At 33.3% G+C, this 16332-nt stretch overlaps 1 protein-coding gene across 3 annotated transcripts in view; it reads left to right on the forward strand.

Moving 5' to 3' along the window:
• LOC119637688 (cytosolic purine 5'-nucleotidase) overlaps nt 1–16332 on the forward strand; it is an 85423-nt gene that overhangs the window by 9809 nt on the left and 59282 nt on the right. Inside the window, exon 1 of one of the 3 annotated variants that reach the window (XM_038033892.1) lies at nt 2946–3202. The exons of the other annotated variants lie outside the window; for them this stretch is intronic. Within the exon in view, the coding sequence (XP_037889820.1) occupies nt 2982–3202 (221 nt within the window). The 5' untranslated portion in view covers nt 2946–2981. Of the gene's footprint in view, nt 1–2945; nt 3203–16332 lie in introns of those variants that run through there. 3 annotated transcript variants of the gene reach the window in all.

Here is a 16332-nt window from a genome sequence, read left to right on the forward strand (position 1 = left end):
ACCATATTTTCTTTTAATGATTAAATTATAAGCATGTAGTGTGAGCCTATTTTACATAAACAATGTAACACTAAAACGCTCGTTCAAAAGCAAACATCTAGTAGAAGTAACGGAGAAAGACTTTTTTTGTACCGTATTGATACCCATATATATATATACCCATATATATATACCCATATATATAACATATACAATATCTACATAGTACAGTATATAATAATTATAAGAAAAGCGAAAGCTAATAGAAAAAAACAAATGAAAAGCCATTACGTATTGCAATGTATAGACATTTTAAAATGAAAATGCGATTATGGAAATTATCGAACGTAAACAGGAATCGATGTTTAGACGTGAAATTCGTAAGGACGACTCCTTGTAGCTTTAAATCCAAGCACTCCGCCCGAGTGATTCCTTTTGTAGAATTAGTGAATTATACGACAAACTGTTATTGTAAATGGACTAATTCGTTATCAGTTCCAAAGGCTTCATACCTCAAAAAAATAGATCTTCTTCAGCAGAAGAGGGGTAGATAATTTCTTATCTTTTATCTGCTGTACTCAACCCATAATACTTTGTCTTTATTGCAACTAGCGTGAAAACATAACTGAAAATGGCTCACTGCCTGGCAGTCGTATCAAAGGAGAGTATGTTTTCAGTGCGCAGTTAGAATCTGAAGGCTTTTGAAAAAGAAATAAGCTTAATTTCTTCATGTTCACTCATAGCCTTGAATGAAAGATTTTCAATAAAACTTAAGCTACTAGACTAATAAACGTAAAACGCCTTTGTAAAACTGGTCAAAGTGTTCAATAACACGATAAGATATTAATGCTGTTACAAAAAGCCCACATTTGATAAAATGTGTCTGCACAAAATTTAGTCCATTTTCGAAGAAATAAAATTCTAGGAATGGTAAAACCAAACACACATTCACGATACTTTACCTGCCGACGCAGCTGGCAATTATTGAAAAGATTAATAACAATTCGCGGAAAAAGGAGATAAGAAAAAGTCACAATAAAGTTAGGTCCTGGTAACTTGCTTGTAAAAGGGTGTACGAGCAAAATATTTGCGAACTCAGTCAAGTAAAAAAAGTTGGGTGGTAATATTAGAACGGAGAAAGCCAGAATAAGCATTATGAACATAAGTTCATAAGTTCATTTATAAATAGATTTCCTAAGAATTGAACATAAAATCTACATTAAAAGGGTCGAATAAATAAAAAGTAAAATCCCAAAGGACATTTTACGTAACAATACCTTAACTCTTTCTGATTATATGCTCATACTCGCACTTTGTTAATGATATTTGAGATTAATGTGGAAAACCTATTTTTCCTTACTGACAATGCGGTCATTACTTTTGTGAAGAACATATTAAGTTTTGTGAATGTGTCTAGGTCACACCACCATCGATCAATTCAGAAGACGACCCTGAATCATCAACTTGTCTGATGTCGGCCAATCTACAGCTCACATTTAATTTAAGCCGTATGAGAGTACTCGACATAGCTAACTGATGCCCAAAATTTTAATCGAATAAGCCAATTGTTTGCCTCTCCTCTCTTATAACATACAACGTTTTTGCGAAAAGTAAGTTTATGTGCACACCTATGCTAGTGTATGTATCAAATTGCAATCACTAAACAGACGGAAATGTCCCAAGCCGTTCAAAGTATTATACTTGCCCTTAAAGCATTCCAGAGTAAATCGCGGACTTAGCGCACTCTTATCCTTCGGAGGTGAGCAAAACAAATTATATTTTTGACACACAACTGAAAAAACAGTTAAAGGCGTAATAAAAAATTTCTATATACATATTCCGGCTATGTATAACTTATATGGAATAAACTTCAAGTGTGAAACATGTGACAAAAAACGATTTAGATCAATTAAATATTTCCCATTCTGCTCAATGGAAAGTATAGTAAAATGACATCTCAAAATGTTGTTTGTCAGTTATCATCGGAATGATAGTTGCCTGATGACAGCTCCCAAACGATCCTAAATTTAAAATGACAACTTTCGTTGCAGAGCTCGGTCTTATAAATACTAGCTTAAGAGTTCGGTGAACATTCCAGTTTTCATTTAACGTAACAAATTTTATAGATATGACAAGCGCTTTAGCAGGAACGTAATAACACAATTGTCACTTCACTGATGATATTTGCGTAAACGTAATATGTTTTCAAAGCACAATTAAACTCTGCGTAGACCATGAAACACGACCAATGCTTTTTTAATGTGACAGGTTTCAATGGTGAAATTATTGCTTACCCGATTCATTCTCATGACAAGCTTTGCACCGCATATGAAAATAATTAAGTCGATAGCTTTTCTTATAGATAATTTATTGTATTATGTGTTAATTCTGAATAAATAAGAATATAAATTTTATATAAAACACAAAAGTTGCCAAAGGCCTGGAAAACGATAATTCAAATTATTGCAAAAATTCGATATAATTGAAATAAAAGTAATTAATGGGTGAAATAAAAAGAAGAACATGATTATTCTTCTTTTATTTTTAATATTTTTATATTTTTTTTAAGCTTATAAATAAATAGATATAGAAACTGTTAAAGTTTAGACATGTTTTCTCACTCTAACTTTAGATGAATTAATTGTATAACGTATATATATATATATATATATAACAGATATATATATATATATATATATATAACAGATAAGCTATAACAGATAGCTGATAAGAACAAAATCAATAAGAAAAATAAAAAAAATAAATAAATATAGAAGGAAAGATTGAAAAAAATAAAAAATTAAATCTCATCACATTTTTTCCATAATTACGGGCTGCTAGTACTCAGTTATCAAGTAGCGCATGTCGACGGTAAACGTGCATATAACTTGCTCGTCTAAAATTTCAAAACTAAAAGAAATCCAAAATATTTTAAATAGAAGTAAAAAAGCTTATGAAAATAAGAATTCACTTTTTTTATAAACTAAAAAAAAAACATTAAAATGCCTGAAATATCTCAAGACGCTTTTGAAATTTTAAATCCTGGTGCGCCGTCTGAAACCTTTAACACTTTACGTTCACAAAAAAATCCGTCAACATCGGCAACTGCCATTACGACTACGACGTCGTCACGTGACCCGCAAAAGGATCAGAAGTTTTCAAATGGTCTGGCTCGCACGGATAGTCTTCAACCTCAGGGCTACAAAAGAGAATTAGACCACAGGTAATTGAATTGTTTTCGTTTCTTCTAATTATAAATGCTAAATGCTTGCTTAGCACATATTCGGAATTGCAAATACACTCGATAATGTTTGTGCATTAATAAATAACTTTCCAAACAGCAATTTATTAATATAAATCAAGTCTTCAGAAAAAATTATACTTGAATATATTTGCTGCTATATATGTCGCAATAGTTTATGTATTATTGTGGCTCTAACCCTTTTTTGCAGACTAATAGTTCCAAAATCTGAAACAATAATAAGAACAAAAATTCGAGATTCAAACCTACCCGAATCGTCAATAAGAGTGGTAGATGTATTCGGATTTAATCCCTGAGAAAAATTATACTAAGGAATTTAGTGAAAATTACCTCTGGGAGAAATTGATATCGAAGGCTCTTTAAAATATTTCAAGTTTGTCTGCATGTTATATGTCTGGAAAGCTCTCGGTCGTAAAAACTAGTACAAAGCGCTGAAACGTGGCGTATAGTTTGTGTGTTGACGGGCAGAAAGCACCTTTGAAAATTGGTTATGAGCTGCAAAAAATGAGACGCAAATTTTAACTTACAAAGTATAAAATATGTTGAACTAAAAGGAAATCAATATCTCCTACGACCGTTTCAGTTGTCAGTGTAAGAAAGGTTCGTTTGACAGATTAAAATTTTAAAATTACTCCACAACTTTTAAGTTTATTGGTAGATATCAAGATCCCATCAAGAGGACGTAGTGCGTTTTGGTATACTTCTACTTGCTACTTTTTTTTTTTTCCGTTGACTTTGATTATGGCTTTTCCTAATGTTTCCATTTGTCAGAGTATCATCCTAAAACTTTACTTTAACAATGTTTACAATCATCTGCAAATTTTTTTTCGAAAATTTACGGTTGGTCACATGAAGTTTCTGTAGTACTACGATAAGCCAGCAAGCAAATCACAAAATCGCAAATATAACGGGCTCTATATTTTTGTATTTGTGGCCCACAAGCATTTGTCAAATTTGTTTGCTTCAGATGATTTGAGACGTGTGTAAATACTTTGTGTGCATAGAATCACTATGAAAATGTCGTGCACTTCTCTTTTTATACCCATCGTAGAAAGATGAGCAGTATGTTCATTTTGTGAAAACGTTTGCAACGCTCAGAGAGGAGCAACAGAGACCCTACAAAGAATATATATTCTTGATCAGTATCCTGCCTGTGCCTGTTGTATACATTCTCTTGTCCGCAAAAATGAAGCTATCGACTTCAAATTTGGTAGAAACATTAAAAGTTTTTGCACGCAGGGTGGTATTGAAAATACGCCAAATCGGCCGAATGACACGCCCACAGCACCATGTAAGCTGAGAAAGCTTCTGTTTTTCAAAAGGAATTAAAAATTGGTTTTTTGTTCATTACTCATAAACTGTTCTAGATAAATCTACAAAAATTTGAACGCATATTCTATGGGCGACGCTGTAGCATCTGTGGACAAAAATAGTAAAAATTTACCACGCCTACCCAATGTTATAGTGTGCCAAACTTTATTTGTTTTTTCAATAGCCTATAACGCGCAGAAACAAGCTTCAACAACCCTATAAAGTCTACAAATTCTTGGCCATTTTCAAATTTCGAATGCAGCCAAAACATATTCCCCTGTTCGTCTGTGCATCTGTCTGTTTGAGCAACTGTATATTGTTTGTGGTAAGCATTCTCCCGTTGCAAAAGGGAATATAACACCTACAAATTTGCAAAAATATTTGGAATTGACCTAAACTTTTCAAAGGACGCTCTTACAACGCCCACCTGGCTATGCGAAAAAAATTTTTATATTTCGAAAATAGAAAAAATCAGCTGCGCCCACTCCTTATTATAGAGTATGAAAAATTTGTTCTTTTACTTCTTTTGTCTTTTTTAAGATAACGGTGATGGGTATAAAAGATTCGGTCCCGACCGAATTTAATTTCCTTATGTTTTTGTTACCTTCGCACGAGCGGCGAATTTGACTCCTGTAAAGTGCGACCGTTATGTTAGCATTATTGCATTGTTGTTGAAATACCCGAATTAATGAACTGGATACGACATGTCACGTCATCGCTTAATTTTAATTACGCAATGTGTGAGAAGATTTTAAAAACATATTACCCAGCTAAGGGGTTAAAATATTTTTTGGTTGGATTTTTTTACGATAGGTAGTCTCTCTGTATATATTAACTAATTATAAAAGTTAGTTGATTCTGCAAAATTTTGTGACTAATGAGCGGAGTAATATAGAAGGAACGTATGTTTTTCAGCATTTGCGCGTATTTTTAATTACTATCTGAAAAAAGTTACTTTGTAACTTAAATAGAAGACTGCATCACAAAAGTAGTCGTAGAAAACTTATTCAAAAATGTAGAAGTCCCGCCGAGTTTATTGTATTCCACAAACTATTTGAGTCGTTACAGCTACAAAAAAAATCCTTATTCCCATGTTAAGGTCGGCAATATCGGTCTGCCACCATAGCATTTAAAGAGGCAGATCTACTAATCTTCTGAAGGTTTGTTATCAAGCTTCCTATCAACAAGCGTTTGACAGAGTACCGAAATGCTTCCATTTAACGTGTGCTGTTCAATTCTCGTCATTCTAGGGAAGTTCCGTACTTACCTGGAGTTCTTCAAACGAGGACATGTACCTTGGAAAGACCAGCAACATTGAATTAGTTATAAATAGACTTCCTGTATGCATTGAATATTCCTGGGTGTAAGCGCTATTTTGTTGACAATAAACTTTTATTCGCTTTTGGCGCAGATTACACATTTTCTTGAATTCTCCCAATGTTGTTAACAGGTACATATAGTGTATACCTAATGGGCACGCCACTCGTCATCGTATCGATACTCATATTCTGTAAAATGTGCTAGGTTATGAAGATTTGGGAATTGTTTTCGACTTAAAAAACAAGTTTCATACCCAAATTTCGTTAGAAAAAGCCACATCTCTTATAGTTCTTATAAACATATGATCTAAAAAATTTAACTATCCGATTATGTAGCTGTTGTAGTAGTAGTAGATATAGTAGTAGTGATTGCTTTATTGAAGAACAGTTGTGTAGAATTACTTAAATGACTACGGCAATTACCGTCAGCCATTTTAAAAAAGCAAACATACTAAAATCAATTAAGATCACAGTCATGTAACAATTAGAGATTAGGTAAATTCATTGATTATCATTGTTCTTATTGCTTATTTGTTGTATACTAACAGCCAGTAGCGTCCAGTTCTGACCATTTCAAATTATCGTTAGTTCATTTACATCGAGGATATATTTTTTAAAATAAGCAATTGGTAAGTTATTCTTTATAGGACACCGCGCAACAAAGCGCCGTACGTTTTCAGGTCCATGTTGAATACACAGTGTGCAATTCATGTCTATGGGTTCGACATCCGCCCAATAATTTAGGTGTAGAAGTGCTAAAATAATTACTATAATTTGGATCATACATTAGTTTGCGTGGCTTCAAACTTGGCGGTCGTGCTTCCTTTTCTTTTATGTAAATTTTTGTACTTAATCTTTACACCTGTTTGTGCCACTTGTCTACATTTTCTAAAGATAGCGGGAGTACCTTATGTTCTAGATACAAAATGCTCCGTACACGGAAACTTCGGATTCGGTCTGCAATAAGTTGCTCGTTATTTTTTTCGGCAGTCGGCGATTTGCTATGGCGAGTATTCTAACCACATATTTTATGTGTAAGCTCAAGAAGTAACAGAATCATGACGGCAAACCCGGCTTTTCGTAGATTATTTATTGAGAAAGTCCGTAGTTTCTCGACTTGGTCGTAACGCCATACTTGTCTTCCGTAGTGTACAATGGCACGGACGACAATCTGAAAGACTTTAAATGTTGCGATGTGGAGTGTATTCGGGTTAGCCATTTTTTTTTTCAAACTACAATTAATGGCATGTTTAGCTTCTATGTGTGTTTGAATTAAATGTTAAATAAAACTCGGAGTTTGAGAGATAACCATTCCACGGTACTATTTTTCTTGTTCAGTTGTATTTAGCCAACAGTTCTCTCTGTTTCGGCTCATCTTCCGCGGCTATTTCTACCCACTAAAGTTTTTCATTGGTTTGTTTTGACGCCGAAGCTCTACCCAATATAGTGTTCACTTAGTTTATTAATCATCCTTTTACCAAACGCGCGATCTTTGTTGGGAACGTTGCTTTTCTTACAAATCTTCAGTACATATAACACCACTTGCGCTAAATAGTGGTTGATCATATATGGGAAGGTTGCATTAATTACTGCGTACGTGTGTTGTTTGCACAAACTGTTTTTAAAATACTGGGGCAATACAGAAGTATTACTAAAGCATTAATATTTGTCGAAAATGTTACCTTTTAACTTTTTCAGGTTTGCCCAGAAGTTTCTCGTATTCCTGCAGTTACCAAAGCTTGCACACGAAAGAATATTTTGCGTGACTAAAAGTAGCGTCTAAAATAAAAAAGAATAGAAAAATTGTATTAACTTTATGGCAAATCGTCTTAAAAGGAAAACATTACAATTTTCAGCCGTTTAGAACCATTATTCCAATGACCCTTTTTATAAGCAATAAGAAATATTTCTACCAATTTAACTCAAGATATTTTGTAACTCTTAAGCCACAATGTTTTATAATGTACACCACTTGTGGAACAAGGGTATGTTAAATTTGTGCGAATGTATGCTGTAGTGAAAACACAATAAATCTAATGCTAAATTGACGTTTGTTAACTTTACTTTGATTTTGACTCTATGACTTTGGCTCACCTAAACTGTAGTCAGTGTCTTATGTAATAAATAATTAAGCTAGCTTAAGCAAAATAATCGTTTTAAACCATGTTATTACTAAAATTACATTTAATGTGGGCTATAGCTAAAGTAGGTTATCTTAACTAGGTTATACCTACGTTTACATTATGTGGAAATATATGAAATTGTAAACTAAGCATAAATGATTATTAAACGGGTAGACTGCGATAAATCGATAATGCTACAATGCAACGCCCAGACGGACATGGTGTAAACTCATCGATGGCCGACAGATTCAGAATCACTTTTTCATCGATCTAAGTTTGCCCGTACGTCATATTTTCTTGTGTAATGATGTGTTTGAGCCCGAGGATGGATACTTTTGGAAATGGTTCAGATCGAACCAGTTTTTTGACAATTTCTTATACAAGGCCTTCTTTTGAAAAGATGTTCTATGAATAACTATAGAGTGGTGCAGCGCATATAATGTTGGGGCATGACCCATTATAGTGTTTTTACTTATTTATCTCTTACGGATACGTTTGCAGGCGAATAATGGATATTTCCTTATTCAAAATTTGTTTGTACCGAAGTTAAGACTAATATATGCTGCGAAAGTTCTATGTTTCCTTTGCTGTGAATATTCTTCTGTTCTATGGTTCGAATCGACCGAATAGATGAATTAACCGAAAAAGGTGAAGATGGATGGGCCGATGAAACGGGGTGACGAGCCGACGGATCAAAAGACGAATTGATTAAAGGACAGATAGAAACATGAGAGAAATTATCAATGCGGGAATAGTTTTCCAATGATCTCTTCAATGGAAAGGCGGGCCAACCATCATATGGGGAAGATGGCGGACGACCACAGTGACTAGCTAACTTACTCAGGCAGGCGGCTGTGCAGCTCGATTGTTTCGCCGTCCATGGAAAGGGCTAATAATCATGACTAATATTTTGTAGCTATAAGTAGTTCTATACCTAAGGTTATTATAATTAGCCCTGATTACTTCTCTATCGAAAAGTCCAATACAATCCTGCGGAATAAAGCTTTTTTTACTTAAACTAAATCGCAAATCTACTCGGACAATTTGTCCAGATTCTTATAGCTTTGTAAAGTAAAAAAACAAAGACATACTTAAAAATATTATTTATTTTATAATGTAGCGGGGAGGAATACCCCCACAGTATCCTACGATTACAACCAGAATAATCGAATTAATACACCGCTATTTCTTCAATTGTAACTGTATATATATATATATATATATATATATATATATATATATATATATATATATATATAAAAGAAAAACGTATTTATATAAATATATTATATACATATATAAACGTATTTATATAAAACTGTTTTCGTAGTTATCGGCATAAGATATTATTATTTTTAAGTTATGAAGTCTTCTGTTCAACTACCTGAATTATTATAAGTGTATTTATGAAGCGCTTCCTTCATCTGTAGACTTCAGTTTTGCATTCTATTGTCGTTACTTCCTATTAAATTTTAAAAAATTTACTGCATTCTGCAAATATACTTTATGCACTTTTCTTCCTATTGTCTGTGCTAATTAAAAAAGGAAAATTTCGCGAACTTGAAAGTAAGAAAATTCTCATGCGGCTTGTAATGTTCATAAACGTGCCCTCACTGATCTGTTTATAAGCGTCGTTTGAAACAGAAGCCTGGAATTTAGCTGCTCAGATTTGTTAGTCAGTTTCGAAAATCAGTTTAATCCACTTATCCTAATAATCACGCAACCGATGTACTCTCTACCCTAAAACGAACATTTCAAAATATATCAGTCTTAATATACTCTTGCTACAACTTCTGGTTATAAAACTAACTCTAGCTACACATATTCGCTCAAAACATTGAGTATCTAAATAACTTTTCTTCTTAATCTATTTTCGTGTTATCTTAAAGTTTCGTTAGGAAAGTAATATGCAGAAAAAATAATATTGTTACGTATTCCGCTTTTCTAAGATACTACTCGTACCACTAGATCGTGGATATTCTTTTCAAGAGAAATACACTTTAAAATTCTTTTATTTACAATTATATTTATTAACAGTAGGATTACTCACAATTTATTTTGGCAGTACTCTCGACTCAAATGTTCTTATCCGACTCACTCCGCCTTCCGCAAATAGTCTATTTATATACATTTTTGCCAGTATATTACTATTACTCATGGCTTCATTTTTAATCCGTTAACCTGCTTTGCCGGTACTCGTTTCCCTCGACTGGCAGTTGCACGACGCGCCTGCGAATGGCATGTGCACTTGGTTTTTCCCTGTCGGCTTCTCTGCCAATCTCTTTCATCGGCCGGCAGCTGCATGACGCGCCGCGAATGTGTATTTGGTTTTCTCCTCTCTAGGGAATATATTATCTGGGAAAACTAATTATCCGGGATGAGCTGAATTTAGGATTTCCGTAACTTTATAATAATAATATTACGATTATTTTACATGTCCTCTATTTGTTGCGTTATTTATGTACAAGCTGAAGTAATAAATATTAATTTTATCAAGTTTACAGTCAATAGCGAATCAGGAGGTTTTTCTTGGAGTTGCTACTGTTATGTGCGTAAACGATTTAAAGCCAATAAATAAGATCAGTTGGATAATTGATGATGCGTTTCCAAAGAACTTACAACTAGCGACGATTAAGAAAGATATCTTTCGCAGACACAGAATGTACTGGGAGGCAACGTGTCTTTATATGCAACGATAAAGAAGATCTATCAATAGGCGGTCATACAAGCATTGATGCTGAGGAATCTAAGGAATCAGGTCATAAATGGCAAATGATGCCAATAGTTTTCAAAGATAAGGAAGTATGGTTGAACTACTGTTGTTTGGCTCGGCATATAAAACTTTAACAGATGCATTATGCATTATAAGAAAACCTATAATAAGATTAAATGCCGCTTTTGCTCTATTTAAATATTTAAAAAGTTTTTGAAGGAGTAACTTCGTCCTAACACCTGCATTTGAAACGGAGATTAAACTGATTTGTGTAGTAGTAGTCAATTTTTTTAATAGCGTCCACCGTATACCGCGCAACACACCAGCGCACCTCGTCAGCTTCGGTGTCCTGTCCTTTTTCAGAAGAATGCACCAATGTGTCCTTGCCCGCTGTTTTAATGTTTCCATTCTTAAATCAAACACATGTAAATATTACTCCGCCTTGTCTACCTCCCACACCTACACACGATCATCGTTCCTACAAGTAAGAGGGACATCCCCGCTATGGCTCGTTAAAAGAAAAATTTTTTTAAAAATGTAGCAGTATAATCCTGAAATGCGGGGGTCAACCGTAGACATGTTTAATTGTAGTCATTCAACTCCTATATTAGTTAAATGGTATGAAGAAATCCTTAGAGTAAGTTTCTCTTCACTATTCACTAGTGTTCATACAGTATTGCGGAATAGTCAAGAAAGACGGTTGCTGAAGCCTTTGGATCAATTGCATGAAAAATTTAAGGAAATTGCAGCAGTAGTAAGTGAATAATTTAGAAATTTTAAGGTATTTTATTTCCCCGAAGACAAAGAGTAAACGTACAATATATTCGAAGAATAAATTCATTTTATTCCATAAGTTCATGTTAAACTACGAAGTTTCTGAGAAGATTTGATATACTTTTCTAAGCGTAATTGAAACCCGAGTGCTTTGTGGGAGCAATATATGATTCATATTTATACCCACCGCTTTAAGATAGGGGTGTACTGAATTCTTTTTTTTTTTCATAATATGTAGCATTCAAACGGAAGCTTTAGAGTTCCTATAAAATATACATATTCTTGATCAGCATGAAATTCTGAATTGATTTAGCTATGTCTGTCCCTCTGTGTGGTGTTTGTTGTTGGCACTCTTCTAGTCGCAAAAATGAAGATATCGACTTCAAATTTGGTAAAATCGGTAAGTGATAGTATTTCGGCATACTAAATTGATGTAAAACATTTGTTTCGAAAGGGCCAAAGTTTTGAATCCCTTTTTATATAATCCTTCCAACGCAACGCAAGTTTTGTGTATCAAAATTAACTGCACAAATTTGTAGGTTCATGTAGGTCAATTTTATGTAACACGCTGCGTATGAGGCTGCTCATACAATCATTGCATCGCATTGTATCGCGAAAATAAATGAAGAATTCAATTGAAATGGTATAAGATACTTAATGACCGGCCTTGCCCGATTAAAGTATTCATATTTGTTCAGTTCTGCTACCGTCCTTCCAGAACTGTCCATCACTTCCGCGTATGAACGGTTTGGTACTTTATATTCCTCTGCAAATTTCGAGGCACAACTAACTATTTCTTATTTTGATGGACTGCTTTGTTCAGATGCTTCTCCGTATGATTTCTACGTATTTGATAAATTGTTTAAACTTTCCACATATATCGCACCTTATTAGTTTCCAACGTTGTTTAAATTTATATAATATTTATACTCTTTCTAATATGTATTATTCACTTTGGCAAAACGTTGCATCTGCTTCATAATCAATATTAATATTTTGTGTATAGGCCACACCATCACCACATATGAACTTCACGTAGTTATAACTATTGAGCAACTTAAAACTCGACCTGCATTGGTCACAGCATTTACTGACTGAATGATTTTTCTTCATATGCAATTGCATTGTCCCACCATATCCCTTCTAATAAATTTTTCACATTTTAAACATTCATTAACGCTTCATATAAGTTTGATTTTTTACCAAGTCGAATGAGTTCATATGAAACTATAAAGCTCTACGCTAAGTCTATCTTTTAACCAAGCTTATGTTAATTCCACTATTTACCCAAATAATAATGATAATAAACAAGTCAATCTATTATATTTGCCAACGTTTGTGATGGGCACGTGCACTTCAATGAAGCAAAGAATAGCAGCTTTGTTTGCTAGTTTATTTTGTTTATTTATCATTTCTTTGAGATTATGAACAAATATTTGGAAATAACTGTCCGCTGAGAACCTTGTTAATTTGTAACTGTAACATTCAGTAAAGCGTAAAATACAATGCCTGCGTAATTCGTTGAGTAGTTTTTGGCAAACCTTTCAATTTTGTGCACGCTTAGTTTTTGACAATCAAAACACATACACACACACATTATTGTGTTCATAAAAACAAAACGAAATCATATGGTTTTATATGCTGTGAGAAAATACCAGAAAGAAGAAAATATTAAATAATATTAAAAGTTAAACCAAATTAAAAGTTAAACTAAATAGTAAAAATTATTAAATTAAAAGTTAAACTAAATTAAATAAACTTCAACAAATAAGAAAGTTAAATTCGCCCATGACCGAAGTTTTTATACACATCACCATTATCTTAAAAAAGACAAAAGAACTAAAAGACATAATTTTCATGCTCCATAATATGGAGTCAGCGCAGCTGATTTTTCCTATTTTCACAGTAGATGTTTTTTTCGTTTAGGCATGTGCGCGTTGTGAGTGTTAATTTCATTTTCGCTAACGGGAGAATGTTTACCACAAACAATATACAGTTGCTCAAACAGACAGATGCACAGACGAACAGGGGAATATGTTTTCGCTGCATTCGAAATTTGAAAATGGCCAAGAATTTGTAGACTTTATAGGGTTGTTGAAGCTTGTTTCTGCGCGTTATAGGCTATTGAAAAAACAAATAAAGTTTGGTACACTATAACATTGGGTAGGCGTGGTAAATTTTTACTATTTTTGTCCACAGATGCTACAGCATTGCCCATAGAGTATGAGTTTTGTAGATTTATCTGGTACAGTTTATGAGTAATGAGCAAAAAACCAATTTGTAATTCCTTTTGAAAAACAGAAGTTTTCTTAGCTTACATGGTGCGGTGGGCGTGCCATTCGACCGAATTAACTTATTTTCAATACAATCCTGCGCGCGAGAACTTTAATGTTTCTACCAAATTTGAAGTCGATAGCTTCATTTTTGCAGGCAAGAGAATATATACAACAGACACAATATAGACGGACAGACGGACATTCTTAAATCGATTTAGAATTTGATGCTGATCAAAAATGTATATCGTTTGTAGGGTCTCTGATGCTTTCTTCTTAGCTTTGCGAACGTTTTAAAAAAATGAACATACCGCTCATTTTTCGGTGATGGTTATGAAAAGCAAATCAAATGGCATTAGCTAGGATTAAGGACTAGTTTTTAATGTTTTGTTCATTTAATTACTTGTTTATTCTAGAATAGGAATAATACAATATAAATAGGCGCCGAATACAACAATCCATGTGTGATATGAATTGTTGGATAAAATATGTAAAATATATATATGTTAGCATATAAAATTAATAAATATGTAAATAAAATGAGTAAATTAGGTAGACATAAATATAATAAATTACAACATAATTTTATTTATTAAAAAAAAATTTCTTCATATTTCTTGAAATGAAGTTAGGATTCTTCAACTCTTCAAAGTAAACGTAGCATATTATATTTGCTTGATACTTACCTGATGTTTGGTTTTTTTCGCATATAAACACTTGTACGCACACCATGGCCCATACTCACTTAAAAACACATAATTGTATATGTTTCCGCTTTGTAATTGTTTGAGAGAACGCAATGTCATATCAAGAAACTATTAACACAATCTTTGCTCATAAAAATAATGAGAATGAAAAAGCAATTATGCAAATAAGTGCTAATTAACAACATCACTACTGTTATTGAGAACAGATACACAAAGAGTCTCTAAGATTCTCCTAATTTCAAATGTTGAAATATTTTTGTATTTAGTTGTCTCTGGTTTTAAAATCTGTTTTTACGTTAATAGGTAATTGGAGCCACTGGTGCGGTGACAGGCAAGAAAATTCTAGTAATCAATTCTTAGCTAACATAATATCTATAGAGCAACAAAACGACTGCACGTGACTGTGAAATTTCATTTTTTATACTAAAGCAGCATCCTAAAGGAAAATTCCCCCACTTACTTTTTAAAATTAAAATATGAAAACTGTTCTTGGTAAAAAGTCTTGAAAATATCAGAGGCTCACCATCTTCCGTGGAAATTCTTATTCTAGTACGTGTAACAATCTAAAATTGAAATCTCTCTGCTTTTCAAAATTGAGATGTGTTCAGTTTACGTTGTATTTAAAGCATTTCCATTCATTAATTAGAGCCACTTTCAGTAACAACCCGCTTACCAAAAGTTCCAATATTTTTGCCAAATTTGAGGTCGATATCCTAATTTTTACTACTGGAGGGGTGTTTACCACACGGTCACGTCAACGGACATGCCTAAACGAAAGAAATTGGCATTAACAGTCGTTTTTTTTTTCGTGTATAATTAAAACACAATTTTTATATCAATTCGTGAAAAAAGTTGCTATGGAATAAAAGTTGTTATGCAAAACTGAGTAGCAGCAAAATTGAATGAGTTCTTAAAAAAAAAGATTCGAGACGGTGATCTCTACACTCTTACTCTGAGCAAATTGCAATATATAATAATAGGGGCAAGGCCGATCAAATTCTAGTATGCAAAAAAAATAGAGTCGCTTATATTTACAAAAATAGCAAACAAAATATTTGCAAGACATGTCTATCTACTTTCATAATTAATAGTGCCTTTGTGGCACTGTTATAGAATTCGCATAAAGAATTCGACCAAATCGGTATAGAATTAAAATAGAATTAACAATTAGATGCTTCACTTGCCAAATCGATTAACTCCTTTCTTGGAGTTTTATTAAATTTTAATATCGAACCGCTTCATTAGCTCCTGACTGTACATATTCAAAACGAATTTCTGTAATAATAAGTATTAACAACACTAAATGACAAAATCGTTTTGGCCATTAGATAATAAATAATTTATGTCAGAAGCCAATCTGATTACTTCCATACTATAAAGATAACAAAGATCTATTTAACCGGCTGCACTATTTTCCCTCTCCTATGGAGACATCTGTAAGTTGTTCGTTTAATTACATTATTGCCCTTAGACGAGAGCTGAGAGAGTTTTAAGTTTATTTAAATTGCTTCAAAGTGGAGAAGCACAAGCTTTCGCCAGATGATTGGTATAGTATAATGAAAAACATGTAAAAAGAAAGCTGCGTTTCATAGTGTTCAAATGACGCACGAGGACTTTTTCTCTACAAGTACTTTAGAAAATTCTATCAATAATAGAAAGGTATCAGTTACAGGCATACCAGTAAATTGGCTCAATATGCACTGGATAAAATTAGAAAAGTCGAAAGCCCAATTGATACAATTTGAGTATGACGTTAACGAAGACATCGAATTTAGTGCCATAAATATACGAAAAATGTAGCAGATAGACCACTATGTCTGAAAAATGTGATCCAGGCTTTGTTGCATCCAACAGGTATAACAGTGATAAGC

This window comes from Glossina fuscipes, unplaced genomic scaffold (genome assembly GCF_014805625.2).
Source record: "Glossina fuscipes isolate IAEA_lab_2018 unplaced genomic scaffold, Yale_Gfus_2 60, whole genome shotgun sequence".
NCBI lineage: Eukaryota > Metazoa > Arthropoda > Insecta > Diptera > Glossinidae > Glossina > Glossina fuscipes.